We start from the raw sequence: 26,773 nt of genomic DNA on the forward strand, positions 1-26,773 counted from the left end.
AAAGATACGTAATTAATTAGATTAGAAATAATCAGGAGTTAATTTGATTAAAAAATAATCTAAAAAATTTTATAAAAAATTCATGTTTAATCAATTAATGATAGAACGAGATCCTTATAGACCTTAAATGTAAAATAAAGATCCTGCGATGTTTCGATGTGGGTTAGTGACACCCCACCCGACGGCCCGAACCCCCCCCCCCCCCCATCCTTACCAATGATCCATGAATCATGATCTTGCTTGCAGCCTGCTCTTTAGACTTGCTGGAGCGCAGTACTGGTCGCAGACTTGCTGATTGTTTCTCTGTCAGATTTAAAGCTAGTTTGACGTGCAAGCCGAGAAATTTGCACCCGCTATCATGGCATTTGACCGAAAAAAGGAATTGTGTCAGATTTGGCGTGGGTTTTGCTTGTCATTCTTCCAGTTGGTTTCCTATCGTTCCTAGGCTTTGATTTTGGTTTGCCATTGTCCCCTTTGACGGTCAAAAGTCAGATACGAGCACTAGGAGATTTTTTTGCCCTATCAAGAAATACAAAGTTGGAACTGGTGTTCTTGGTGAGCTCGCCATATCTTTCCTTCGATTGGGGCCTTTTTTGGATGATCTAGTTGACAAGGTAATTGCCCTTTTGGTTTTGCAATATTGTTGATTTTTCTGCTTTGTGTGTTTCTTGTCGCTCGAATTATGTGCATCTCTTGTACTACATATAAGTAAAGGCAAATGACAAGTCCCCAATACAGTCCAGTTTTAGAGTGTAATTGCACAATTTCAAGCTCTATTTGGGCTTCCCCCAGAAACTAGTAATCCTTAAAAGCAGCAGTACAAATTAGACGACTTCATATTATATCAACCATATCAACTAATATGTATTAAATTGCCCAACTGAAAATTACATTAATTCTGCATATACCATAATACAGTAGCTTCTATTGTGCCAGTACTAACAACTCCATTCAAGTTCTTGGGAATCCAAGAAACCACAATTAAAAGAAAAAAGGCAACAAAGCAACAATAATGCTTATTAATATGATTTATGATCAATCTAATCGCCATAAGCAGCGATACCGTCCATTATCCCTGCAACAGTCTCTTTAGACTCCCTCAGCAGCTTGATGCTTCTGTTCAATCTGCAACGTCTATCAGCAACAGATGGAGATTCCTCCAACATCCGCTCCACTCCACCCCCGTAAGGTCCCATCAAGTCGTTCACCATTTCAGCTTCCATGTCTTTGTTCACCAGATTTTGGATGCTGAAGAGTAAATGCAGAGCCATGCAATCAACCAACCTCCTCAGAACAATCTTCCAATAAGCAGTCATCCGCATTTTCAGATCAAAAGCTTGTCGTGCAACCAGCACATGATTTCTTAGATGCCCGATTTCAACCACACCAAAACCATCAATCTCCATGCTTGTAGGCTTCCAATGATCATTAATAAGTTCCATGAATGTGTCCTGTCTTGCCATCAGTTTATGACAGGTTGCAGAGTATTCAGGATCGCAGGTATAATCGGTGAGTTTCTCCATGTCTATAATCTGCAGTACCCAATCCACTGACTGCTCCGTTTTCTTGGAAACAAGATTTTGGGTAGCTCTTCTGATTGAAGATTGGAGTGGTGGGTAGTTGTCAGAGTGCTTCATCAAGACAGGGACCAGCACCCCTTGTAAATACTCCCAGAACTTGTTCACAAATTCAGCTGGTGTAGCAGAAATGGCCTTGACCCTTTTTTGCAGTAAAGCGAGAAAAGCTGCGCGAGGAAGGAAATTAGGTAAGCTTATACCTTTGGCTTCCTCCAGGATGCTAATCTCTTCCTCCAAGAAGTTCTGCTTCTGTTCGCTTTTGATAGAGATGGACTGCAATTCGTCAGAGTACTCGCTCAGCATCGTTGCCAGTCTTGCAGTACAATGCATTTCTTTTTCATCTGGATACTCGTCGAATTCCCCTCTGACAAGTATTTTCCTCAGCGACTCTTTGGCTGAAGATATGATACGCATAAAAGCAGTCACCGCTTCAGGAACTGAGTTCAGCTTTTGTGGCAACTTGTTCAGCTCTGCTACACTTGCAGCTAGCTTGTCATTGATCTTCCTCACGATATCTGGCAAGCATTTTGAAATTATAGTTGCCTGAATTTGCACCAATTTCTGGGCTAAAACAGGGATGCCAACTATAGACTTGTTAATCTTGGACAGCAGCGGATGTGTTTGGAAAAGCATAGCTTCTTCAGCTCGAGCTTCCTCGTATGATTCGTCGCCAATACGATTTCTCACGCAGACGTATCCAAGGCCAATGTTCACATCATCGGCTGTTACCTTCTCCATCAAGCCTTCAGGGGCCTTGTCTGCCTTGGTGACTACAGCTAGAGTTCTTTCGCCGGTTTTGTCCACTTTCTGGGACATCCGAATGGATTCGCAGGTCGAAAAATCAACACTAGCAGATAAAACGTTAAGTATTATGCTTTCTTCTGGTTTGATATACTCCATAATGATTGCTGAAATTTGCTCGTAGATGTCTTCAGGCTGCCCGTGAACTGGAACTCTAGTAATCCCAGGCAAATCCACCATAGTAAGATCAGGGACACCATCCTTTTTAACAGTCAAAGTCAGGGGAACATTTGATATCCCCTTACTTCTGCCAGCAATCTCGTCAGTTGCAACGCTGATGGCCTCAGCAATATGTTCCTCATCAGTTGAAACAACTCTTCCATTGAACTCTAAGCTCAGCTCCGGCTGGGGACTGGGATGACTTTGCAGCCTCATAACCAAGGGAACCCTCGTGCAAATCCCCTGTCCTCTGGGCAGGCTAATGCCTGCTAGCGACTCTAGAACACTAGACTTTCCTGAAGATTGATCTCCAACAACAACAATTGTTGGAAGCTGGATTCCTTCTTGCATGACTTTGAGGCTTCGCAGCCTGTCTACGCAGTCAAGCAAGGGCCTAATGCGTTCATTGTAGGATGATACAATGGGGGCCTGGATTGCTAGTGGTTCTTGTTGATCATGATCAACTTCAACGAGGGATTTGGTGATTTCTTCAGAAGCAAAATCGGAGCCATTGATTAGTGCACCCATGTTTGTTGTGGTTGTTGGTTTTCAGAATTTCGACTGTAATGTTGCAGGTGAAAAAGGTCGGAAAGTTTAGAGGGAAGGAAAGAGATGAAAGGAGCTAGTGAATTTCAGGTCAGGTGATAGCAAATGTGGACTTGTGGCTGAATTTATAGGGATCCAATAATTAGTGTACTGGTGTTTCCTTGTGGTGGAAACACAGCATTGGAGTCAATTGACTTCTTTGGAAATGACTTAAGAATTAATAGCTAGTTTGGGAAATGAAAAGAAAAGAAAGGTTTTGAAGGGATAAAAAAGTTTTTCTATTGTTTGCGAGTTAAAAGGAGAAGGTTGTTTGGGAGTTAAAATGAAAAGGAAAAGAAAAGATTAGGAAAGATTCCACTGCCCTCCATCTTTTGGAAAACTTTCCGCTCAATATTGGGCGGAAAGGGAAGGAACGGACTGAAGTTTAAGTAAATTTTTCAATATAACCAAATTACTCTTAAAATTCTGATATAAAACATTTTAATACTGGATGAATCCCTCTCACATTTGTTTATAGAAAGGGCATATTTATAAAATAATTTGTTTAAGTATCTTTTTCTTTCTTTTGTATTCAACTTCCAAACAAAAAAAAATTATTCACTTTTTTTTTTCTTTTTTAAAACTTCCAGACAACTTAGATAGAAATTTTGATTCTTTCTTTTCTTTTCTAACTTATCATTTCTCTTCTTTTCTTTTCTATTCTAAACTCCCATACTAGCTATAAGAGAATCCAAAGGCGAAGGAACTAGTTGGATCGTACAAAGGTGGGTAAACATGGCTGGCATGGAAAAATGAAATATGACTTCAGAAGCTTGCCCTGCACGTTCGTCCCACGATCTAGGGGATGCAGATCCTCTACGGTTGCATCTACAACCGCAGAAGACGGTTGTGAGCCGAGATCAATCCATTTGAACTTTAGTTGATTGTGACCAATAATTTAAAATTCAAATAAATTTTAGATCAATGATCGAGATCAACCCAAGTTCGGATAGGTTGATCTCGATCATCCGATCTGCTAACCGTCCTCTGCGGTTGCATCGATAATGGCAGAGGATTCGGAACCCAATTCGATAATGTATAAAACCTTTTAAGAGGAAATTAATGGAGAGAGAAAAAATGAAGGGAAAATCTTTCAAATGCGACTAAGATTGATGTGAAGAATCCAAGGATGTAAGTATTAAGGAAAAAAACCATAAGGATGCATAAAATTGAACTGTTTTCTATAAGATTGTTATTTCTTGTATTTTATGATGAATCAACAAGATTTATGACTAGTTTTTACATTTTTTTTATTTAGGTCCTGTTTGAGGTTGCGATACTTTTAGTTTAAAAAAAATACTTTTAGGTGCTAAAAGTACTTTTGAAATGTTTGGTGAGTATCATCCCATAAAAATAAGAGTAGAATTTTTTATGTTAAAAGTACTTTTAACAAAAGATCAAATTTGGTACTTTTAAAGTATCGTTTGTGATTTAAAAAATAAAACATCAAATTTAATCATTTTACCCTATATTATGAACCAAATAAAGAGATAAACATTTTAAAAAATTTTTAAATTACATATTATCCAATACAATAAATATTTATTTCAAACAATATATTTAAAAGCACTAAGTTAATAAATATTTTTATTAAAAGTTCTGTTAGGAAAGTAATTTTCAATAAGTTACCGCAATCCCAAATGGGCTTAAGTGTGTTCACCTAATTTGGTATTAGGGGCTTCCTATGGTATACGTATAGACATCTTTAAAGTGCCACATGTGGATATCAATTAATTTATATACATGTCATTTTGTTAGTAGTTTCTTTGTATATCTCAGAATCATACTTTTATGTGTCTGTAACCCTTGTTTTTTGGGATATATATCCATAAATTAATGCAGCAACACTTTATGGCCCTCAAAAATTTTTTTTTACAGAATCTGTAATTTACCCTTTTTGAACTACAAAATTCCCTTTTGGCATTATCCATACATTTCTTTCATGCTAAAAATATGTTTGGGAAGTTGATGCTACATAAATCATACGTTAGGAGAAGAATGAAGGGGCTCTTAAAAGATGTTCTTAATTCTTTACATTCTTCTTTCTTCATGAATCTTTTAAACTTTCACTTAAGATAAGTTAAATAAGTTAAAAAGAGTGGAAATTTCTTGTTGAATCGATCCAGCTCTAAGTTCCAAGTCTTCCCTTATTGTCATCTTCTTATTCTTTTTCACATATTGTCTTGTCACTTATAAAGTCGTCTTCCCAAGTCTACCCTTTATAGTCAGTCGTCTTCTTTTTCTTTTCCTCATTGTTTGCTTTTCAGCTCTAGTTAGTCATGCTTAATTGCTTATGAGAATTGTTACCTTAAGACTAGAGAGGAAGTGTCAAAAAATAAGGAAAGTAATAGGCAGCTTCATATCATGTGATTACGTTTTATGACTTAATACACCAAAAAGATTTCTTGTATTTTATGATGAATCAACAAGAGTTTTGTTTGGATAGTTTGAAATATTATTTGGAATAATTACCGTAATATTTTTTGTGATGTGATGTATGTGAGATAAAAAGATGGTTGGAAATATAAAAAGGTGGGTTGGGAAATATGTTTATTATGCAAGCAAAATATTATCTGGAATAATATTATTTACGACTAGTTTTTACTTTTATTTTTTTTTCATTTAAGTCTGTTCACCTAATTTGGTATAGGGGCTTCCTATGGTATACGTATAGACATCTTTAATAATGTCACAATATAAAGTGAAACATGTGGATATGAATTTATATATATATATATATATATATATAACACACATACTAGTAAATACTACACATGCTTTGCATGTGAATATAGTAATCAAAATATACTAGTATTTTTGTAGCTACTAAAATTTGTTGATTATCTACTTCATAATAAACTTATGTATATTTTTCAATTTCTTTAACTAATTTTGGCTACAAACATTGTTTAAATTTGAACTCTTTGACCTCAAGCTATTAGAACTTTTTTTGAGCTTTTATTGATTTAAATTTGGATTGAACTTTGATAACAATTGTTGACACTATCATGTTTTATCAAGGTTGTTGTGATTACCCTTAAATTATAAAATTGCACATTTTTATATAGTTCAAACTAATGTTATTAAGAAGGAAATATATATATATGCACATATCAAGCATGGGAGAGGCAAATCTAATTTGAGTGCTATTAAAATTTTAAAAGGGGCATTAGAATACAACATGAATTGACTTGTTAGACTTTTAACATTCCGATTACTGTACTATGCATCTACTTTCCTTCATTCGATGCTTTTGCAAGCTTAGTAATCTGTCTAGATATGTCTTTTTCCTATTGAAAGTAAAATCTATGATGGACTTTCTAGTGAAATTATAGATTTTAACAACCAAGAAACTAAGATTTGGTTAAATTATTAAACACTTCCTGAATAGTATTTGCAATATCAATACTTATGATTACTGATTATTTAATTGTAGAATTACAATTAGTTAATTATATAAGAATATAATACATGAATGGTATTTCTTATTTCTTTAGACTTAGGTTTTCTATAATTTTCATTTCGTATAAAACCTAAGTCTTTTTGATGAGTAGACGATTATTATTTATCATATTATATGAGTTGAATTAGTTAGCTTTTTGATGAAGTTCTTTAGTAGTATGAAGTGAGCTGTATTATTTTTTTTTTAAAATTTTTTTGCACCATTTTTTGAATTGTTTACATATATACATTTTGTATATGGACTCTTTATTTGATTCACAAGGGTATTTTCAATCCATCATATTTAATTATTTCTATGTGAATGTTCATTGTCATCGATTGAGATTTCATTGACAGATGTAGTTGAGTATTCTCCTTTTTTATTTATCTTCTATTGTCTTTATAATTTTGTCTGAAAACAAATGCAACATAAAGCACAAACAACAACCATTCCTTTTCCGTGCTAATATGTACATTTAAATTAATCCATAGATTTTTTTCCTTTTTGTTTTAGAAGAAATAACTCTAATTGTGATATCAAAATTAGTTAGTTCATTATAGGTGAAATATAAGAAAATTTTTCATTGTTTGCTTGGATTTGGGTGACATGAATTGTCATTTCAATTAAAACTAAGTTGCTTGCATGTTTGTTAGTTGCATGAACATTTTTTTTTTTTTTTAGCAACGATACATTTGTATAACCTACTCTATCCTAATTTAGGAGGGAGGGGGAGCCTAAGGAGGCTGTGGTAGGGGGCTAGTGGGTATACAGATCCAACTAAACTAAGGAGTGTTCTGACACAACCTTTAAATTTTTTTGCTACATGTGAGATTTGACCCCTCACTTACAGCTCAAAAAGGGACTTAAGCCCCTCCCTGGTGGCCAATGAGCGATTGGCCAGTGGTTTGTTAGTTGCATGAACATGTGAGTTGCTTTCTTTTTTGTCTTGTTAGTTGTTCAGCTTTTCAATTGAAACTACAGTGTACTATGTTTCCTTGTGGTGGAAACACGGCATTGGAGTCAATTGACTTCTCTGGAAATATGCTTAAGAATTAAGCGAACCCAAAGGCAAAGGAACGAGTTCGATCGTACAAAGGTAGGTAAACATGGCAGGCATGGAAAATCGATCATATATATGAAACATGACTTCGGAAGCTTGCCCTGCAGTTTAATCCCACAATCCAAAGGATCCGGATCCTCTGCAACCGCAGAAGACGGTTGAGACTTGAGAGTCGCAATCGATCCATTCCAAGTTTGGTTGGTCGCGACAATTAATTGAAAATTTTAAATAAATTTCAGATCAATGATCGAGACCAACCCAAGTTCGGATAGGCTGATCTCAATCATCCGATCTCTCAAACCGTCCTCTGCGGTTGCACGGACAATTGCAGAGGATTCGGAACCCAATTCAATGTAACTATAACTTTTTTAAGAGGAAATTAATGGTGAGAGAAAAAAATGCAACTAAGATTAATGTGAAGAAGAATCCAAGGAGGTAAATATTAAGAAAACAAAAACCAGAATGCGTAAAATTGTTTATTGTGTGTGAGTGTGTGTCTGTCATTTTGTTAGCAGTTTCTTTGTATATCTCAGAATATTTCCGTTTGGATTGCGATTTTCCTCAGAAAAAATTATTACGTTTTCCGTGAACACATTTCCCTATCACCTTTTTACCTCACATATATCAAATCGCTACAGGTAATTTTTCTACAAAAAATTCAGAAAAATGCAATCCAAACGGGGCATTTTTTTTTGTGTCTATAGCCCTTGTTTTTTGGGCTATATATCCATAAATTAATGCAGCAACACTTTATGCCCCACAAAAAATTTTGCAGAATCTGTAATTTACCGATTTTGAACAACAATATTCCCTTCTGGCACTATCCATACATTTCTTTCATGCTAAAAATATGTTTGGGAAGTTCATGCTACATAAATCATACGTTAGGAGAAGAATGAAGGGGTTCTTAAAAGTTGTTCTTAACTCTTTGGATTCTTCTTTCTTCATGAATCTTTTAAACTTTCACTTAAGATAAGTTAAATAAGTTAAAAAGAGTGGAAATTTCTTGTTGAATCGATCCAGCTCTAAGTTCCAAGTCTTCCCTTATTGTCATCTTCTTATTCTTTTTCACATATTGTCTTGTCACTTATAAAGTGGTCTTCCCTTTATAGTCAGTCGTCTTCTTTTTCTTTTTCACATTGCTTGCTTTTCAGCTCTAGTTAGTCATGCTTAATTGCTTATGAGAATTGTTACCTTAAGACTAGAGAGGAAGTGTCAAAAAATAAGGAAAGTAATAGGCAGCTTCATATCATGTGATTAACGTTTTATGACTTAATACACCAAAAAGAAAAAAGTTTCCCTGTAAATGCTGCTACTTTTTCCTTTTTGGTCATGGAAATGCTGCTAAGTTCTTCTTCTCTTTTTTTTTCCTTTAATTTTTCCTGTTAAAAAGGAAGACGTGAGACTTGAAAAGCGAGAAGAAAATGAGACTTAAGAAGCGAGGAGGAAGAAGAAGGGTGTGAATCCGAGCTTCTAAATGCTTGGGCCTCACGCCAATCTCTCCTTCAATTTTCTTCTTTCATACACAAATTCTCACTCCCATGGAGTCAAGCCCCTGCTACAGTAATATTGCCATTCATAAACTAAGGCCTGTTCGGCATTTGAATTTTTTGTCAAGTTTGTCTACTATAAGTTTTTTAAAAATTTTAATTACAAAATTTGTAAAAAATTTAGCTACAGTAACTTCAAAAAACTTTTCAAAATTTTTAAACTATACACTTAAAAACATTCAAAAATTTATACACTTCAAAATTTTTTTTAAAAATTTCTACAGTAAGCTACAGTAAAATTTTAGAAAAACACCCAAAAAATTCACCTGCCAAACGGGACCTAAATGAGAATGATCTGGTTTTAAGAGCCAACAAGCCTCCTGATTGACAAAGAAAATACCAGAAAACCAATAGTACTCCTAGCCAATACTGACACTATAATTTTACAAAAAAATTATTACTGGAGAAATCACGGCAAGTGTTTGGTATCGTTCGATTTTCAGAGTGAGACCCTCTCCACAGCCTCTTCTATCAGTGAAACTATTTGTGATTGGGGCAGTTGGCTCATAAATCTACAAAGAAGTTTAACTTCCACCAATATCCTATACATTATAGGTGTATCGTTTAGCAGTAAATCATTTGGCACCAAACCAAAAGTTTCCCCACATATTGGTCCAAAGCAGCTCCAAAATCTGAGGCGAAAACTGGATGGCAATCAAGCCAGAAGCAAATGCTGCCTGAAGCAAAAGGGGCAGCACCAAAAGCTACAGTTAGCAAGTTGGATATATTTTACCTCAGATGTGATTCTGACCTGCTTTCCACAATTTGTTGTGAGATCCTTAGCATAACTTCAATACCATAATTGCATCACATCAGGGTTAAGATCCACAACAATTTCCAGAGCTTGAAATATTTTAATAGGCGTGCAAAAACAGGCAACATCAAGTTACTTAGAAAGCCAAATATTGCATCACACAGAATCACCCAACTTCAATACCATCATTGTATCACACAGAATCACGTCATTGTTAAGATCTACAACAATTTCCAGAGCTTGAAATATTTTAAGAGGTGGGCAAAAACAGGTACATCAAGTTACTTGGAAAACCCAAAAAGCTAAAACAAATGGGGCAGTGGCACAGCAGGCCAAAAAGCTAGCAATGCACAAAACAGAATCTTTACATATCTAAGCAATCTATAGCTAAATCACGCATTCAAGAAAATCACAACCATTTAGCAAACAGCAAGATAAGTGTCCTGAAAACAAACTCTTTTAGAACTTACAACCAGCTAGTCCTATTATTTGCATAAACTATTCAAGAACAGTTGGAATAAATGGTGATATGAGGATATGAAAGTATCAAGATATAATGTTAAGATTGATTTCTAAAGCATTCTGAAACCATAACTTCATTACCATATGTACAAACAGAATTATCATAATTAAGATCCACAAAAGTTTCTGTAACTTTGGGATATCTAATTGGTAGGCAAAAGCAAAGTACATTGGAGAAGATAGTAACATTTTACGACCAAATTAAACATAAGCGAGGGTCTCCATATGTCTATAGATGTCCTTCCATTGATTAAGGTGACTCTTCCAACTATACCCAAAGTCCACTGGCCCTACTTCAGCAACCTCTGTAACAACAGCATCATTAATTTTGTAAAGCATCACCTTATCTGGAAAAGCTGTCACAAGGCTGGCTTTCTTCTCTTTCTCATCCTCGAGGAGAAAAAGCATACCAAATGGTCCAAATGTACATTGCCTCCTATCAGCACGATCAACGAACTCAACTACCATTGATGGATATAGAATTCTTAGAGGAGCAAGATCGATATGGTATTTCAGAACCCATTTAGAATAGTCCCTTTCCATCTCAAAAACATCAAACAACAACCCAAATGGGTTGTTGACCTCAATAACATATAAACACCCATTACACTCCCCAAAGTACCAAAATTCCCACTCACTGAACTCGACAGGAAGTGACGGCATGTCTCGGTGAAGGCATTCTTTATCCAAGTCAAAACATATCATATACTTAAAATCGTTGAGCCAATGGAGATCACCATTCCACAAAACCCCATTCCCGAAATAAGTAGTAGGTAAATCAGGAGGATCCATCTCCAACGTGTCCATACTTTCCCTCCAAATCCCAGTTTCAGATGCATAGACAGCAAATCCACATCTATCCCAAGTGTCACCATGGTAATCATCCCGCCATATATACACAAGTTTGAAATGATCAGATTTTGAAGGATCAAACACAATATTCAAAGCCTCAAAACGACGGGTTATTTGAAAATGATAGAAATGAGGATCATCGAAGTAAGGATCATTGAAATGAGGATCATTGAGCTGAGGATCATTGGGCTTAGAACCATTGAACTTAGGAATAAGTCTATGCTGACAAGTAGTAGGATTATAGACCACAAATTCTCTGTGATCGTCACAATCATCTAACTTGAACACCAGAGCTAATAACCCATTGCATGAATGAAAATCCACAATTGCACCATTATCAAAGAAATTGTTCAAGTGGGAAACCATTTTAGCCATTGGATTTACATACCCATCCGAGAGGGAGATGAAATTGAGCTCTTGTGGGGTCTTGTTGTATGTCCACGGGAACACAAAGAGTGCTTCGGTGGCAGCGGAGGCAGAAGAGGAAGTCCCGACGGTGGTGGGATAAAACCGCGAGTGCAGACGGCGGAAGGCAGGGTCCGAGATGATGGAGAGCCATTGCTTGGAGACGCATTGGAAGCGAAGGAGGGATTTTGGGGGCAAATAAAGCAAAATTTGTTGCAAGATATCTATATTGTTGGCTATAAAGATCGCTGCTGCCTGAGAGTGGTGGGTTTCTGGTATTGATGGTGAGAGTTTGCTCGCTGGTTCGAGGGGAAGCGGAACCGGCGGTTGAGAAGATAGAGAGATTCGTCTGGCTCTGCTTAGGTGCCTAATGAAACGCCCTCTTGATCCTGCTTTCTGGGATGATTCGGCTGAAGATTTTGCTTTTTCTTCTTGCGACGATTCGGCTGAAGAATCTGCATTTCCTGCCTCGCCGGAGAGCATTTTTGGAGCGGTGGCCGGTGGTGGAGTGTGATCGCTAAAGCCGCGTTCCAAATTACCTGATCGCTCAAAAATGAAGAGCTGCACTTTTGGAAGGACGTATTTAAAAGACCTTCAACTATCTACCCATCCCACTTTAACCCCTTATTCTTTCCTTTCAATTGCAATATCTAACCCCTCATAATTTGATAGTACCAAAATGCTCTGATTCATTAATTGATTGAAATTAGCCTTTGCAATCACAGTTGTTCTTGGAGCCAAATTCACAAAGTGTACCATCTTGTTACTCTTTCTTCAAAGAACATCTATGGAAAAAAATATAAACGTTATATTTCATGATTTGTTGCGTTCACGACCGTTGTTTTTTGTAATTTAAATAAGTATTTTATTATGTATTTATTAGAATTAATTTTTCTTCTATTGACAGTGTATACATTGTTAGCGTTGGATGACAATAACTATGTAAATTTGAAATTTGAAATTTAATTTTTACATATATGTCATATATCTAACGATGATAGTGTATGTATTGTCAGTGTATATAATAAGATTTAGTCTATTTATTGTTTATATTTTCCGTTGAAGAAAGATTTGATGCTAATATTAATTCAAGAGAGCTCAATGTTAAGGGTAATTTTGATAGTATAAATTAGTTTCAGTGAATTAACTATCGTACAACTCGTGAGATGAAATCATTTCAACCAAATTGAAAATTAGATGGAGTTAAGTGTTGTAATTTGGAAAATTGGGGAGCAAATTGGAAGAGGGTCCAGAGGAATATAGTTGATTAGAGGTTTACTGAATGTTGGTTACGACAAAAAAGAAGGGGGCCGATCTTCTGGTATTCGTATGTGATTATTTTTCAAAATAATATTTGTTTTGAAACTAGCCCAGTATAAAGGTGAAATTCTAAAATGGTCCCATATATACTATAAAATCCTTTTTTTTTTTTTTTTTTGTCGACGGAGTGGGTGTCCGGGTCAAGTCCGTAAAGGCGACCCGACTAATCCCACTCCGGCCCGGTCCAGCGCCCCAACCAGACCTAGCACGTTAGATGCACGGAGAAGCCGATGTTGCTGCGGAGGTTCGATCCCAGGACCTGACGGTCCCAAGAAAGAGGCGCCAACCACCAGCCCATTCACGTGGGGGCACTACTATAAAATCCTTTTTCCCTCCCATATAAATAAACTTGGTTCCTTTTTTTGGTTTAATCTCATATTCAATTGTTTTTCCTGAACAAATTCTGACAGCTCACCGAATCAAAATCTTGGAGCTGTAAGTAAAAGAAGTCGTGAAATAAACATATGGCTAGCCTTGATCTTGAATGATGCCCACAAACTTGTTTATCTTATTGGGAAAAGACTAGCTGGTAAGGTTATGAGCTAGTACAAATATGGACAAATATGAGCTAGTAATATGGGGTTGCCAATTGATCGATTCTCTCCATTTAACTTCCTCTATTTATTCATTCTGCGTTTATCTATACCTAGCTAAATGTTTAAGGTGAAGGATTCTCTTTGTTTGGACAGCAAGAAAAATTGCTACGTTTTTCTTGAACATATTTTTCAATCATCTTTTTATCTTATAAAAAATCTAAAAAAATGCAATCCAAACAAGACGTACACTATTAAAGTATACCATTAGCTTATTTATTTGTTTTGACCTTTTGTTTTTTGCATGGCACTTGTATAAATGGCTAACATTAAAATCCTAACGCAGCAAAAAGTAAATAGATTAATCGCAAAGCAGAAAACTCTTGAGCGTGGATACTTTGTTTGAAAGATTAAAGAGCTTTAATCATTATAAAGTATGATTAAATATGGTGCAAAAACCATTCATACATCTATCCATTTCTCCTACATCATCCTCTTTGCCGTATATAAACGGATAGAAAGTAATTAAACTCGTTTCGCTACTTCCCTTAACCCCAAAAAAAAAAAAAGCTCGTTTTGCTTGAGGATGCAATTTCATGTGTACGACATGTCTTGCCCGTTGTTATACACCTACTGTGTAACTGTTAACAACACAAAAAAAAAAAAAAAAAGAAGGGATAATTTCAGAAACCTCCCTTAAAGTTTCAAACAATTTCACTCGGCTTCCTTTAGGTTTAATAAATTACACTTACCTCCCCTAACATAGTAGAGTACCTAAAATATCTTTCACTTGGTAGACAATTCTCAATTTAAAACAATAGATTTACAAAACCCAAAAAAAAATTGTTTTTCTATTTCTTGTCTATTTTTGCTCCTTTCTTTTCTAGTTAATATACTACTATACCCTTTTTTATTATCTTCAATTTTATGGATATTAGCAAATTGAAATTGCAAAATTAACAAAGGGAGCAGATTATGTGTCAAACTAGAGAGAAATGAAAAGTCTCGCAGAAATAGAGAAATAAATAATGAAATAAATTATTGAAATAGGAAGAAAAACCAAAGATGTGAAATTTGTCATATTTTGCTTGTTGGCAAGAAAATTTTTTTGTAAAATGTCAATAATTGCATAAGGATTTCTTCAATTGAATTAGAAATTTTTTATTATGATTTTATTGTGGAGGTAGAATTTATTTTCTGCTTTTGAGATATTAATATTTTTCAGGTCATAAGATATTTGAAATGGTGGTTTTATAGCTTGTATTAAAAAGATATTTGAGTATTGAGATTTAATATTGGGGTATAAAATTGGTTGTCAATGGTATGTGTCTCTATTTGTGTATTTTTTGTATTGTATTTTTATTTTTTTGCATGGCAAGCATTGATATTGTATATGCAATTTGAAATCTTTTAGATATCTATTTAGATTTGGAACTTATGGTTGGATGGTTGTTAGGGATTAAGTTTGTCGATTTGTGTAAAACATGGAAGAAAACGATTGAATATACTATGTTTTTCTTTCTTAGTTTTGTGGAAAAGGGTAATTTAGGATTTTTGAGAGAAGATCTAGCTTGTTGGACCTACATTGTTATATAAATAGTAAAAGTAAGGGAAGTATATATAATTTTTATAAAACTTCAGGGAGCTCTTTGCAATTACTAAAAATTTTAGAGGAGGTTTGTGAAATTATCCCAAAAAGAAGTACATAGTTTCAGAAAGTAGGTAAAGGGAGGTTGGAAGAAACACAAGTTTCCACCATATAAAGAAAGGATAGGATTTTCCTCCGCTAATTCTAATGGATTAGGTTCTGGCAGTTTCTTTCTCGGTTGCCTAAAATTATGACAGATTCAAGGAATTCCGGAAATTTTGAACGTTGCAAGTCTGGACTCTAGAGCAGCTAAATATGTAAATTTGCCTCCCAAGTCTTTCCAATTTAGGCGGTGAAAATTTTGCAGCAGAATTGCGTTTGTACCATAAGGGGTTGCATTAATTGAGTGAGTGTACAATCACTTGGCAGTAATGTTTTTTTTTTTGTCCCATTAGTTTAGGAGCTCAGATAAATGTTCTGTTGCTAATGCAGTCTATGATTCCTAATCTGCTCTGTATTTCCCAATACAAGGAAGTGGAGGCCACTGTCATACCTTGGATTCTGCTGTTGTTTGTGTCTCGTTGCTTCAAGATTATTCTTCTATAAATAGTATTTCTTTCTTTATCTACCAACTAGATAAGAGAACAACTCAAGTTCTCCATTGATGCCAAGTGTCAAGGTCTCATTTGAGGAAACAAATTTCATTTTTTTATTTTGGACATTAAAGAGAGTGAAATGTCTATTTGAGCCTTGGTATTCAAGTTCAAAGGCCTAATAGTTCCTCACTATTTAGGGGCTAATTGGTAAAAATAGTTTAATTATTTTCATTTGATTCTTTTGTTTGGTTTTTAATTGGTGAGAAAGGTCAATTGAATCCTTTTATGAAAAGGAGCTCTTTAAATAGTTGCTAACTATTTAGGGTTATTTTTGTCCATTTGAAATTATTCCTTTTATATTTTCCTGCTCAAATGCAAATAGTTGTAGACTATTTGTGTGTCCTTTTATCACATGGGGTGTTTTGAATTATATTATAGTTATTAAATTAAATTAAATATTTCTAATTATAATATAAATTAACGGAGTCATAGCCGTTAGAACTAATGTTCCTGTGTCATGGCCGTTAGTATGACTGATGCTGATAATGTAGGTTAGTCAACACCACCTTAATTGGTCTTATTAGCCAGTGAAGTTCTTCTTCATTGAAGCAGAGTTTCCTTACTCTTTCTTTGCGTCGCGTAGCCTCTTCCTTTCCGTCGATTAGTAGGCAGCTATATGAGCCTGCAAAATCTTCAATTTTCAACCAATTGTTCAACAACTAATTGTCCTTTCTTTTGATTGCAACCCACAAATTCCTCCACACGCACGTGAATTTTTGTTTTACCCCAAAAATTAGGTCACTGAAATTTCTTTTCCCCAAAATCTGCGAGCCTGCAAAATCTTCAGTTTTCTGCCAATTGCTCCGGCAACTAATTGTACTTCCTTTCGATTCGCTCCCAAAAAATCCTCCTCATCCACGTGAATTCTTCTTTTCCCCCAAAAAACAGCTGATTTTAGGTATGGCTGCTGTACCGAGTTATCATCCATGGTACAGCTTTCAGAACTTACTATTTCCAGCCTTATATATACCTTTGTTTCCCACTTTTGCCGGTATTCAGAAGAGGAGCAAACAAAATCTAGGTATGTTTCCATTTTCTCTCTTCCTATTTTTTAGTTGCAATTTTTTTTAGTTTGAATGTTCTTCCCTCCTGTTTATTATTGGCTTCCGTTAATTAGACACTGTCATGTGTTTGATATTATGCATAAAAGAATGATTATGATGGTAATTTATCGATTAACTTATGTTTACTTTTTTTTTTCTCTATTTTTATTGATTTCAAATGTTGCCCGACTTTTGCCAACATTCAGCCGACAGGTGTGCTATATGATTTCTGTGTTTGGCAAACTGTCCTTGATTTTTATTGGTAATTTTTATTGTGAGGAAGAGGAGCAGGCGATAAGGAATCCATCATGTTACTTGAGCTTGAAGTGGAAAAGGCAGACTCGGACCCAGTCCCACCTGCCGACGACGACGTCACACTCAAATCCGTGCAAGAAGGTAGCACTATAGTAGTGGAGTAGGTGGGAACGTCGTCAGGGAGCTGGTGCTGGTTAGGATTGTTGATAACACCTGTATTAGTGTCTACAATATTGATAGAGCACACCCCAAATTCATCCAAAGGTATTATGTCCGCGGTAGTCGTTGGGGAGGCAGTTCGACGGAGAAAGCGTTGGACCGGCTGGATTTCTATATCAGAAGCTGCCCTCTTTCTCGCCATCTTTCCGCTGTGGAGATTGAGAGAAGAATGCAGCGGCACGTTGAAGTCCTTGTTTGAGGAGATAGGCAATGGTCTGTCGTCGCTGCAATTGTTGAGGCTTGAATTCCCCCGGCAGCCACTGTCGTTGACCAAGGAAAAGGCTTTTGCCATGTGTGAATGTACAGAGAGGTAGAGAGATTGGCGGTGGCAGTAGCACTCGGTACGATAGCTCCCCTCTTCAGTCTTCCCTTGGGGTTATTTCCTTGACATAACGTTATTAATAATTGGCTACGGCTTACACAAATTATTGTTGTTAAGCAGCAGTAGTAGCATTCAGATTTAGAGGGAAGGAGGAGGAGGGTCGAAAGAAGGATCCGGAGATAATAAGTTAAATGATAAGAAGAGAAGCCAAGCAGATAGCAATGCGGGGGCTTGGACAGGAGGAGCATTGGGATTCCAAGGCTAAGAGCAGGTTCAAGAACTGATGCGATCATTTCAAGGCCTTCTGTCTCGGTTAATTACAAAAACAGGAGGGAGCAAGAAAGACATCATCAATCTAACACCCTGACATTTTCTTAAAAAGACTTTCTACTTTTAAAGCACTCGGGACCCACCAGTCTTCTTAGATAGCAGGCCAACCACAGCCGGAGTCGAACTTTGTTGTAGATTTATAAAGTGGCGTTCCACATCCAGCACAGTTATACACCCCTTCACCAAAAAACTTATCATATTCCCCAGTTCCACGCAATCTGTATATCATTGCATTGTGTCAGCAAAGCATAACCCAAGCAAATGTCAAGAACTGAGGGACGTAGCATTGTCCAAGTCTCCATTGCAAGCTGGATATGCATCTGGTATGTTGGAGTATTCATAAGATCTATCTCCTTTTTCTCTAGGCAAGGGCCACTTTGAAAGTATTGGCTCGTAGACCATTATAAAACTAGGCAGCAAGCACAGGTCATCAGCATAGAGAGAAGAACATTTCAAAAATGTCTCCAGATCTTACATTCATCCAGTGCCGCTGCATTAGCTACTGGTGCTGAAAAAGTTTATACCACTAATTTATCAGTATTGATTTGTAGATATTCTGGTACAACCAATGCATTTTAAGGAGTAATTTTCTTGCTTCATTCTAACCCATATATGGCTCCTGTATTGTGCATTCTATTCATCTTTACATTCTATTCAATTACGCTTTTGGCTTAATCTTTTCTTATTCCCTGGTTTAATATAGAAGAAGTAGAAACCTGAATCATAACATGCTGAAGGTTTCGACACAAGTAGGTACTAAATTACAGAGAGCAAAGAAAGCTAAAGCAAAGGAAGACTGATATGGTCTAATTCCGTACTTTTGTTATATCTTTTGTTCATTGCCTTGATGGCTGTCTTCATTCCTTAGACAATGTCTCTTGACTTAAAAAGTAATGGATCCTAATATATCTATTAGTAGTTTAACCATCAATGTTGTAATTCAATAGGCAATGAAGCTTATTTAAACCTTCTAATATGTAACTGTGGCTTGAACTGAAGTGTGTATTCTGCTAAGACATGAATGATTGAGTTTAAGTAATCTATGGTTGTGATTTACATATTCATTATTTACCTCTTCATTTGTCAGCTGGTCATATCATATAGATATATGGTCTCGATTGCCCAAGTGTGATTGAGTTGGTCATATATAGTTGTGATAAATATGATATTAGTTGGTCATATCAGTGGGTAGGCCGCTGCGTAGCACGGCCAGAACCATGCTAGTGGTAAGTATAAGGTGAAAACTGAGCATGCATTTGCGTGCACTCATGTACCTCAATAGCCGAAATGGCCAACGGATCTTCTGTTCCAACGGATCTTCTGTTCCACACCCTATGCTATTTTCTGTCTCACTTTTTATTATATTGCTATTTCTCTTATATAAACATCATGTTTTAGTTCTTTTTTTTATTTCCTTAAGATTCAATAACTATTAATTGAATAAAAAATAAATACAACAGCTTCAATAAAGCAATATATATAGTAGAAAATTAAAAAATACAGCAGAAAATTCATAAAAAATCTCATTTTTATGAATTTTGATTTTTTGAGTTGTTAAATTTTTGTATTACACAGTTAATAATTATTGGATCTTAAAGAAACAAAAAAGAACTAAAACATGATATTTATGCATAAAAAATAGTAATATAATAAAAAGTGAGACAGAAAATAACACAGGGTATAAGACAGAAGATCCTTTGACATTGACATGGGATAATTGTTTCCTTTGTGATTCGAGCACATGCACACATTTTGGCTATTGAGGTACAATAGCTAAAATGGGATAGAAGATCCGTTGTTGCGCCAATCAATTGGAGATTGGTTTCCTTAACTTCCCAAGCTGCAACAAATCTGATCTAATGCGTGTATCCTTGGTTTCCTTAACTTACCATAAATCGTCCAACACACAGATTGAGTGACCTTACATAGACTTCCCGAAGGGAGAAAAATACGCACTTGTACGCTTGCTAATCCATCCTGAATGCGAGTATAAATCTCACGCTTTCATTTTCAGTCTGCAACAATTAGCAAGCACCAGTAGCCGTGTATTCAATGACGGAGCCAAGGGGGGGCAGAGGGGGGCCATGGCCCCCCCTAAGTTTTGAGAATTTTAATTCATAATATGTAAATATGTGTGTAAAATAAAATTGGCCCCCCCTAAATTTTTTCAATTTTAGTTTATATTATGAGAGTTGATATATATATATATATGAATTAGTCATCTGTGAATGGAATTTCAATTTTGGCCCCCCCAAAAAAAAAATCCTGGCTCCGTCACTGCGTGTATTATCAATAGAAATTATTACATAGCTGTACTGGTTTTCTCTTAGTGGTTTTTAACAACACCTGCAGCCACAATCATAAGATGGCATCATTTTCAGCAACTTATTTAGCAATGCAGATGTTCTTGATCGTGGGTATTTTAGCCACGTACTTTCAAATGGGACTATCCCAAGATCAAGAGCAACAACTAGTAATTCAGGGTGTGAAGCCAACTGACTTTAACAGGATACTGGAATGTTTGGCAGCCCTGCCGGCCATTGCAGAATGCGGTGCTGATATTTTGAACATTCTTGAGGGACGCCAGAACGCCAACCAATATGCACTGAGCAAGAATTGTTGCAGAGCTATCTTTAACATCGCAGCTAAATGCGATCTGGCCAAGCTTCGTATTGACCCCGAGGTCGCAAGATCTATCCTGGTAGCATGTGCCAGAGGTGCAGCTTCTCCACCAACTGGAGCAGTTGACGATAAAAGCATTGGGGATAAGGATTTTTCTTGGCCTAATCTATATTAGTTTGAAGCCTTGGATGTTCAATTTCATCCCTATGTCCTTCAGTTATTTATTTCATTGAGTTGGAATGCTTCTTCATAAACCACAGAAATGGAAATTTCACTAGTTTTCCTAAGTTTGCATCTCAGTGTGCTAATGCGTTGTCCTAAATGGAGGATATGTTAGGACTAGTTAAACGATGAGTCCTCGTTGTACCTCTTTCTCAAGAGTTTCTGACAAACAAAATTGATAACAAGACAAAGTACACCTTGAGATGCCCACTATAAGTTTTTCTTGTTTGTCCATTGTACTTTACAAGAAATTTTTAAGGAAGTAGGAATTTCGGCAAAAGCAAAAATGAATTAAAACTAATTCAAAACAAGGCCTAAATTTCATGGTCATTTTTTTTAATAGACCCTCTTTCTACTATTGCAATTATACATCAATGAGTTGCTACTAGAAGGAGAAGGTGTTTGGCATTAGGCAAGCACTCAATTATTTCAGAATGTATACTTTTCTTATCCTTCATTGAATGTTTTCCTTTATTACAGCTAGTATAAAATTTGATAACAAACAATGAAACTCAAGCTTTGTGATCAACCCTGGATGATTTATCACATTAAAAGTCGACTTTATTGATCTCCACAAAATCTTGTTCAAGTCGAATGAATTTTGCATTCTAGGAGATATAGAAAAAAAAAACCAATAAAGCCAAAAATTTGGCCCATAATCGAGTTTAGAGCATAGTTATTAAATTTGGTCTGGCCTAGTGACCTGGCATTAGACCGGGCTGGGTTTCTAGTTTAACTGGATAAGCAATTGACCTGGTCAAACTCGGACAAACCCGTTTGATCTAGTGATTCAACCGAGAACCGGTTCAATTTTTCAATTGATCTGGTTTACCTTTATTTGTTTTTAATAATTGTGGCCTTTTTTTTTTTAAACAAAATGTATATATGCTTTTAATAAAATTTGTGCATTGGATTTTCATTTAAATATGTATAGGACTTTACCACTTGTTTAGTTTTTATTTGATAACTAATTTTTTTTAATAAACTTGTTTATTTTTTATTATATAATCAGTCCTTTTAACTTTTAAACTGGCAATATTTGATTAGTTAGAAAATTACTTTTTTAAACAAAAAATAAAATAATGAAAAAATAATGCTGATATAATTTTTTTTATACTTGCACTATATTATTTATTTATTTAAAAGTACGATAAAATGAAGTTAAATCTTCTATTAGTATCTATGTATTTATTATATATATATTTTAAGTTTAATAATTAGTATCTAAAAGCACTTTATTTTATATTTTATGTATATTAAAATTACTATTTTATATTTATAAATATTAAATTAATACTCACCGGTTCAACCAATGACCAGTGATCTATTGATCTAGTCCCACTGCAAGTTCCTTATTGGGTCGAGTTTAATAACTATGGTTTAGAATTGATGGAAATGGCATTGCTATTGCTGAATAGGCACTTTGAGCTTAAATAGATAGGGTTAAATGCATTAAACCACCATGAACTTTGACTCTAGTTGCACTTTTATCTCCTAAACTTTTTTAATACACTTTAACCCTACTTCGTTTTTGAATTTTCAGACAATAGGCACTTTAACAAACGCACTCCTTCTTGATTTTTTGGACAAAAATGCCCTACTAGTACTTTTATTTATGTCAATTATTTACTATGTGTGTAGTTACAAACTGATAATGGAACTCTCTTATTGTTAAGAAAAATTCACATAGAACTTTTAATTTTGCTAACTACACAAAAATACCCCTGTCTTGAATTTTGAATCAATCATTTATATGAAATAGTAATTAAAAGCACAGACAAATAGAAAAATACAAATGTCAAATAGAAAAATTAACAGTAGTTATAACGATAGTTATAATAATTACAAAATTAGCTATAATAACATCAAATGTAAAAAAATTGCAAGTGATAATAATATAAAAATAAACAAATGCAATGGGTTGAGGCATGGATATTTGGCTCTCTTTAAGGTGATTCAAGTTTCTGCGAAAGAATCAACTTCGATGCAGTAGGATCTCTAGTTTGTCACTCCTAAGATACAATAGTCCAGCCACACTTGATATCATTTTCATTAGTCTGTACAACTAAGAGAGTATAACTCTACAAACACCTCTTTTTCTTACCTAGTAATGAAATAGAAAATAATAGTAATTATATAAATTTAAGCTCACAAGTCACAAGTCGTTGTAGTAGTATTTTTTTCTATCTCAACTACACATATTTATAGGTAATGAAAAGTTAATCAAAAGCCATAAGTTGCATAATATGCAAGATAAATGTAGGAGTTATTGACTATTCAAATTATATTTAAATTAGAATTGTAGGTTACAAGACTTATTGCAATTGAAAACCTTTAATTTCTACCAACAAAGGTGAATTCATGAGCATTAGTCAAATACTAATAATTCTTAAAAAACTGTTACCATATTCTCTCCTTCTATTTTATGCATTTAACATAAAAATTAAATATTTTATTAAAATGCTACAACAGTGACAATTCAACATTACCTACCACTCAAAAGTCAGCGAACATCGATACCTTGGTGGCGGCTGAACTAGCATCAAGCAATTCTCAGAATCGTTTCAGTCTTGCCACTTATAGTAAAGGTACAGACGGAGTCTACGACTTGCGACAATGCAGAGGAGATTGTGAATGGTAAAGATTGCACAACCTGCATGCAAGATGCAGCACAAATCATTCACTCACTTTGTCAAAACCAGACTGGTTCCTGGATTTGGTATAATGATACCTGCATTCTAAGGTTTGCAGAGCAAAAAATTCCTCGGAACAGTTGATCGATCTAGCTTTGCCGTGATCATCAACAACATCCCTCTGCTTTCAAGAAGCAACTATATGCTCTTATAAGTAAGGTCAGCTAGGAGACTACTGTACCTGCAAATGAAGGGCTTGGCGGGGGAAGGAGTTTTAGTGCACCAGGGATTTATCCCAGCATTCTTGCACCGAGTGTCTGAAAATACCCATTGGCAACTTCCCCAAATTATGCATCAATGAGAAAACTGTAGGATATCATGTTTTCTATAGCAGCTGCTATGTTCGTTATGAAATAAATCTGTTTTACTATCCTCTTGATGCTCGACAGCCCTTGTCAGTGTAACAAGAAATAAAATCCCTTCAGAGTTCACTAAACCTTGAACTAAAAGGTCATGCCAAAGAGGAGTCAAATCAAGGAATTGTGTTCTGTACTGTATCAATCATTTCTCTCTGTATCTCTTACATTTAACTAAGTGTGATTTACATGTCTGCAAATAAATGGCGAGTTTACATTTAAGGTAAACACTAATTAAAGTACTCAAGAACTTACATTCAAAGACGAAATTTTTTGTTCTTTTGGGAGAATCTCAAAGTTACAAATTTCATGAATTCTCGTTTGCCATGCATAAAGACTCTCGTTTTTGCGGTCATTCTGTTTCTCAAGATTTTCTTTCTCCTTCTCTCTGACCAAAATTTAAGGCTTGCCCCTAATTTCCTAGTAACAAAATAATCTCCCCTTGCACCTGTTGCTTGCCATCTTTTCATGGTTAGTGTCTTGGCAAATTATTCTGTTCTCTAATAGGCCTACTTCTGGATAGTCCAGGATGTGGATCAGTATTATCAGTTTTTTTTTTCTTGAAGATCGATCTCTTTGTGTTGCATTGATCCTGGTTCTTGAATTCAACTGTAAGAAAAAAAATAAATGGCTTACAAGGTGGATCATGAGTATGATTACTTATTTAAAATTGTGCCGATCGGAGATTCTGGTGTTGGAAAATCAAACATACTTCTAGGTTTACGTGAAATGAGTTCTGTTTGGAATCTAAACCCACGATTGGTGTTGAATTTGCCACGAGAACTCTTCAGGTTAGCTTTGATCATCAATCAGTGCGTTACAATTTGCCCATCTATGTCCCTTAATGCCTTGTTGCTGTTGTTTTCTGATGTGCTCCTTTTTTGTCGTACCTAGTTTGAATTTGTTCATAATTGCACTCGTATTGTGCTACTTCATATCTTCACCATGCCATGGACCTTTGTGATAAGCAGATATTTTGATCCTAATGTATTATAGTTTAAATCTTTATAAGTATATATAAATTCTCTTTGCTATTCCCAAAATAAGACACTCCAATTTAATCTGTCTTTTTGCATTCCATCTTTAGTTTTTGTTTCAATTTAACATTCTTGATTAGTCATAATCTAATCCAATTTATAAATCATCCAAGATTTTGCTATTGATACTAAAACAAGGTGTTCTTGAAATAACATAGTACTTGTTGTTTGTGCTTTGTGTTATATTCTGTCCAAAAAAAAAAAAATAAAAGAATAAAAGAAAACAAAAGAGAAATGACAAAAATCAATTATCTCTACCAATGAATTTTCAAATAAAAAAATTGAATAGTTAGGTAAAAAAATTCATATGTGGTGAATCATTTACACTCCATTATTAATAAAAACAACACACAAAAGAATATAAACATTTGAACTTGAAAGTTTATACATCTTTTTTTATTTTTGAAAAAACTATGCACGTAACTTCATATTAAGGAATTTCATTAAGACACTACCAAATTCAACTCACTTAACATGAAAAATAGTAATGGTAGAACATGCAAACAATTAAATTTTGTTTATCGTGAGTTTGGGTTATCCAACTCCAAAGGAGAAACAAAAATTGTTCATATATTTATTTTAAAATCAAACTATTTTAATTGTGTTATCACAATTTGTTTGTTATGGCACAAAAAGAAAAAGGAAGAAACTAGAAGAAGTAATAAGGAGTATGCACATTGTATATACCATTCAAAATATTGATACTTTTGTCAAATCCTTTAATATTTGGTCAAATTTTTTTTAATTGTTGAAATTTTTTGATTTCACTTGAAAGTTCATTATGTACTTTACTTTTTTTTTTTTTTTTTTTTTCCAAAAAGACATATTTGTACTCTAGCTGGTTAATGATTTTAGGGGTGAAAAAATAACATAACAAGTGTCCTAGCATAATAAAAATAAAATAAGCAAACACATTGACCCTACTTCCCCCTCTAGGTTTTAATATTATAGTTTAAACCTTTGTTAATATTTATAAATTCTCTTTGCTACTTCTAAAGCTTAAGAAAAGGTTTGAAGCCGCAAATTTATAAATTCTTGTTTAGAATGGGTTTGTAAATAACCATGTTTACAATATATATATATATATTGCTTGCCTTTCGGTGACTCAAATCCATGTTTTGTGGACCTAGCAGAAGCATGAATGAAATTACACAGCCCTTCTCTTTGGATTTGCGAGAGCATGATACCGGTTGCAGATTTTCTTGACTTGCTAGTTGATTTTTTGTTGGATATAATGCTAGTTTTTTTTTTTTTGGATAGGATTTCCAGAAGATTGAATAATTTACTTTGACTAGCAAGTCAAGAAAATTTGCTGTCGGTACCATGCCACTTGAAGGAAAACAATGGTTGTGTCAGATTTGGCTGTGGGGGGCATTGCTCGTCCTGTCTGATTCTTCTAATTGGTCTGCTATCATCCCTAGAAGCGTGTGGACCTTGCAGGAGCGTGCCAACCCTCTCTTTTGTATCAAGATTCGATTCGATTAGATCAAAACTCGGTTCGGCTTAACTCATTTGCACCCATAGTCTCCAGTATTTTAACTGTATAATTATTATGCTGGATTTATTATTTGCCAGACTTTTCAATGGCCCGAACCCATATGTTCTGTGGACCAAGCAGAAACGTGCCGACTTTTCAATGGCCCGAACCCATATGTTCTGTGGACCAAGCAGAAACGTGCCAACCCCTATTGCTTCTTTTAGATAGGAAGGATATCGCTTGTTGGATGTAATAAATGTTACTCCAATTGCTTCTTTTAGATAGGAAGGATAGGAAGGATTTCCAAAAGATTGAATAGTATACTTTGACCTCAAGAAAAATCTGCAACTAGTGTCATGTTCCAGCTAATCTAGCAATAGGGACGCGCGCGCA

At 35.1% G+C, this 26,773-nt stretch overlaps 2 protein-coding genes across 2 annotated transcripts; both read right to left on the reverse strand.

Moving 5' to 3' along the window:
* Positions 1-816: 816 nt before the first annotated feature.
* LOC113773278 (dynamin-related protein 4C-like) lies at positions 817-3,176 on the reverse strand. The gene has a single exon (XM_027317891.1). It carries the CDS (start codon positions 3,063-3,065, stop codon positions 1,041-1,043), a length of 2,025 nt encoding a protein of 674 aa, XP_027173692.1. The 5' UTR covers positions 3,066-3,176; the 3' UTR covers positions 817-1,040.
* A 7,288-nt stretch (positions 3,177-10,464) lies between these two features.
* Positions 10,465-12,341, reverse strand: LOC113774827 (F-box protein At5g07610-like). The gene has a single exon (XM_027319460.1). It carries the CDS (start codon positions 12,188-12,190, stop codon positions 10,652-10,654), a length of 1,539 nt encoding a protein of 512 aa, XP_027175261.1. The 5' UTR covers positions 12,191-12,341; the 3' UTR covers positions 10,465-10,651.
* Between the last annotated feature and the right edge of the window lie 14,432 nt (positions 12,342-26,773).

This window comes from Coffea eugenioides, chromosome 6 (assembly GCF_003713205.1).
Source record: "Coffea eugenioides isolate CCC68of chromosome 6, Ceug_1.0, whole genome shotgun sequence".
NCBI classification, from domain to species: Eukaryota; Viridiplantae; Streptophyta; class Magnoliopsida; order Gentianales; family Rubiaceae; genus Coffea; species Coffea eugenioides.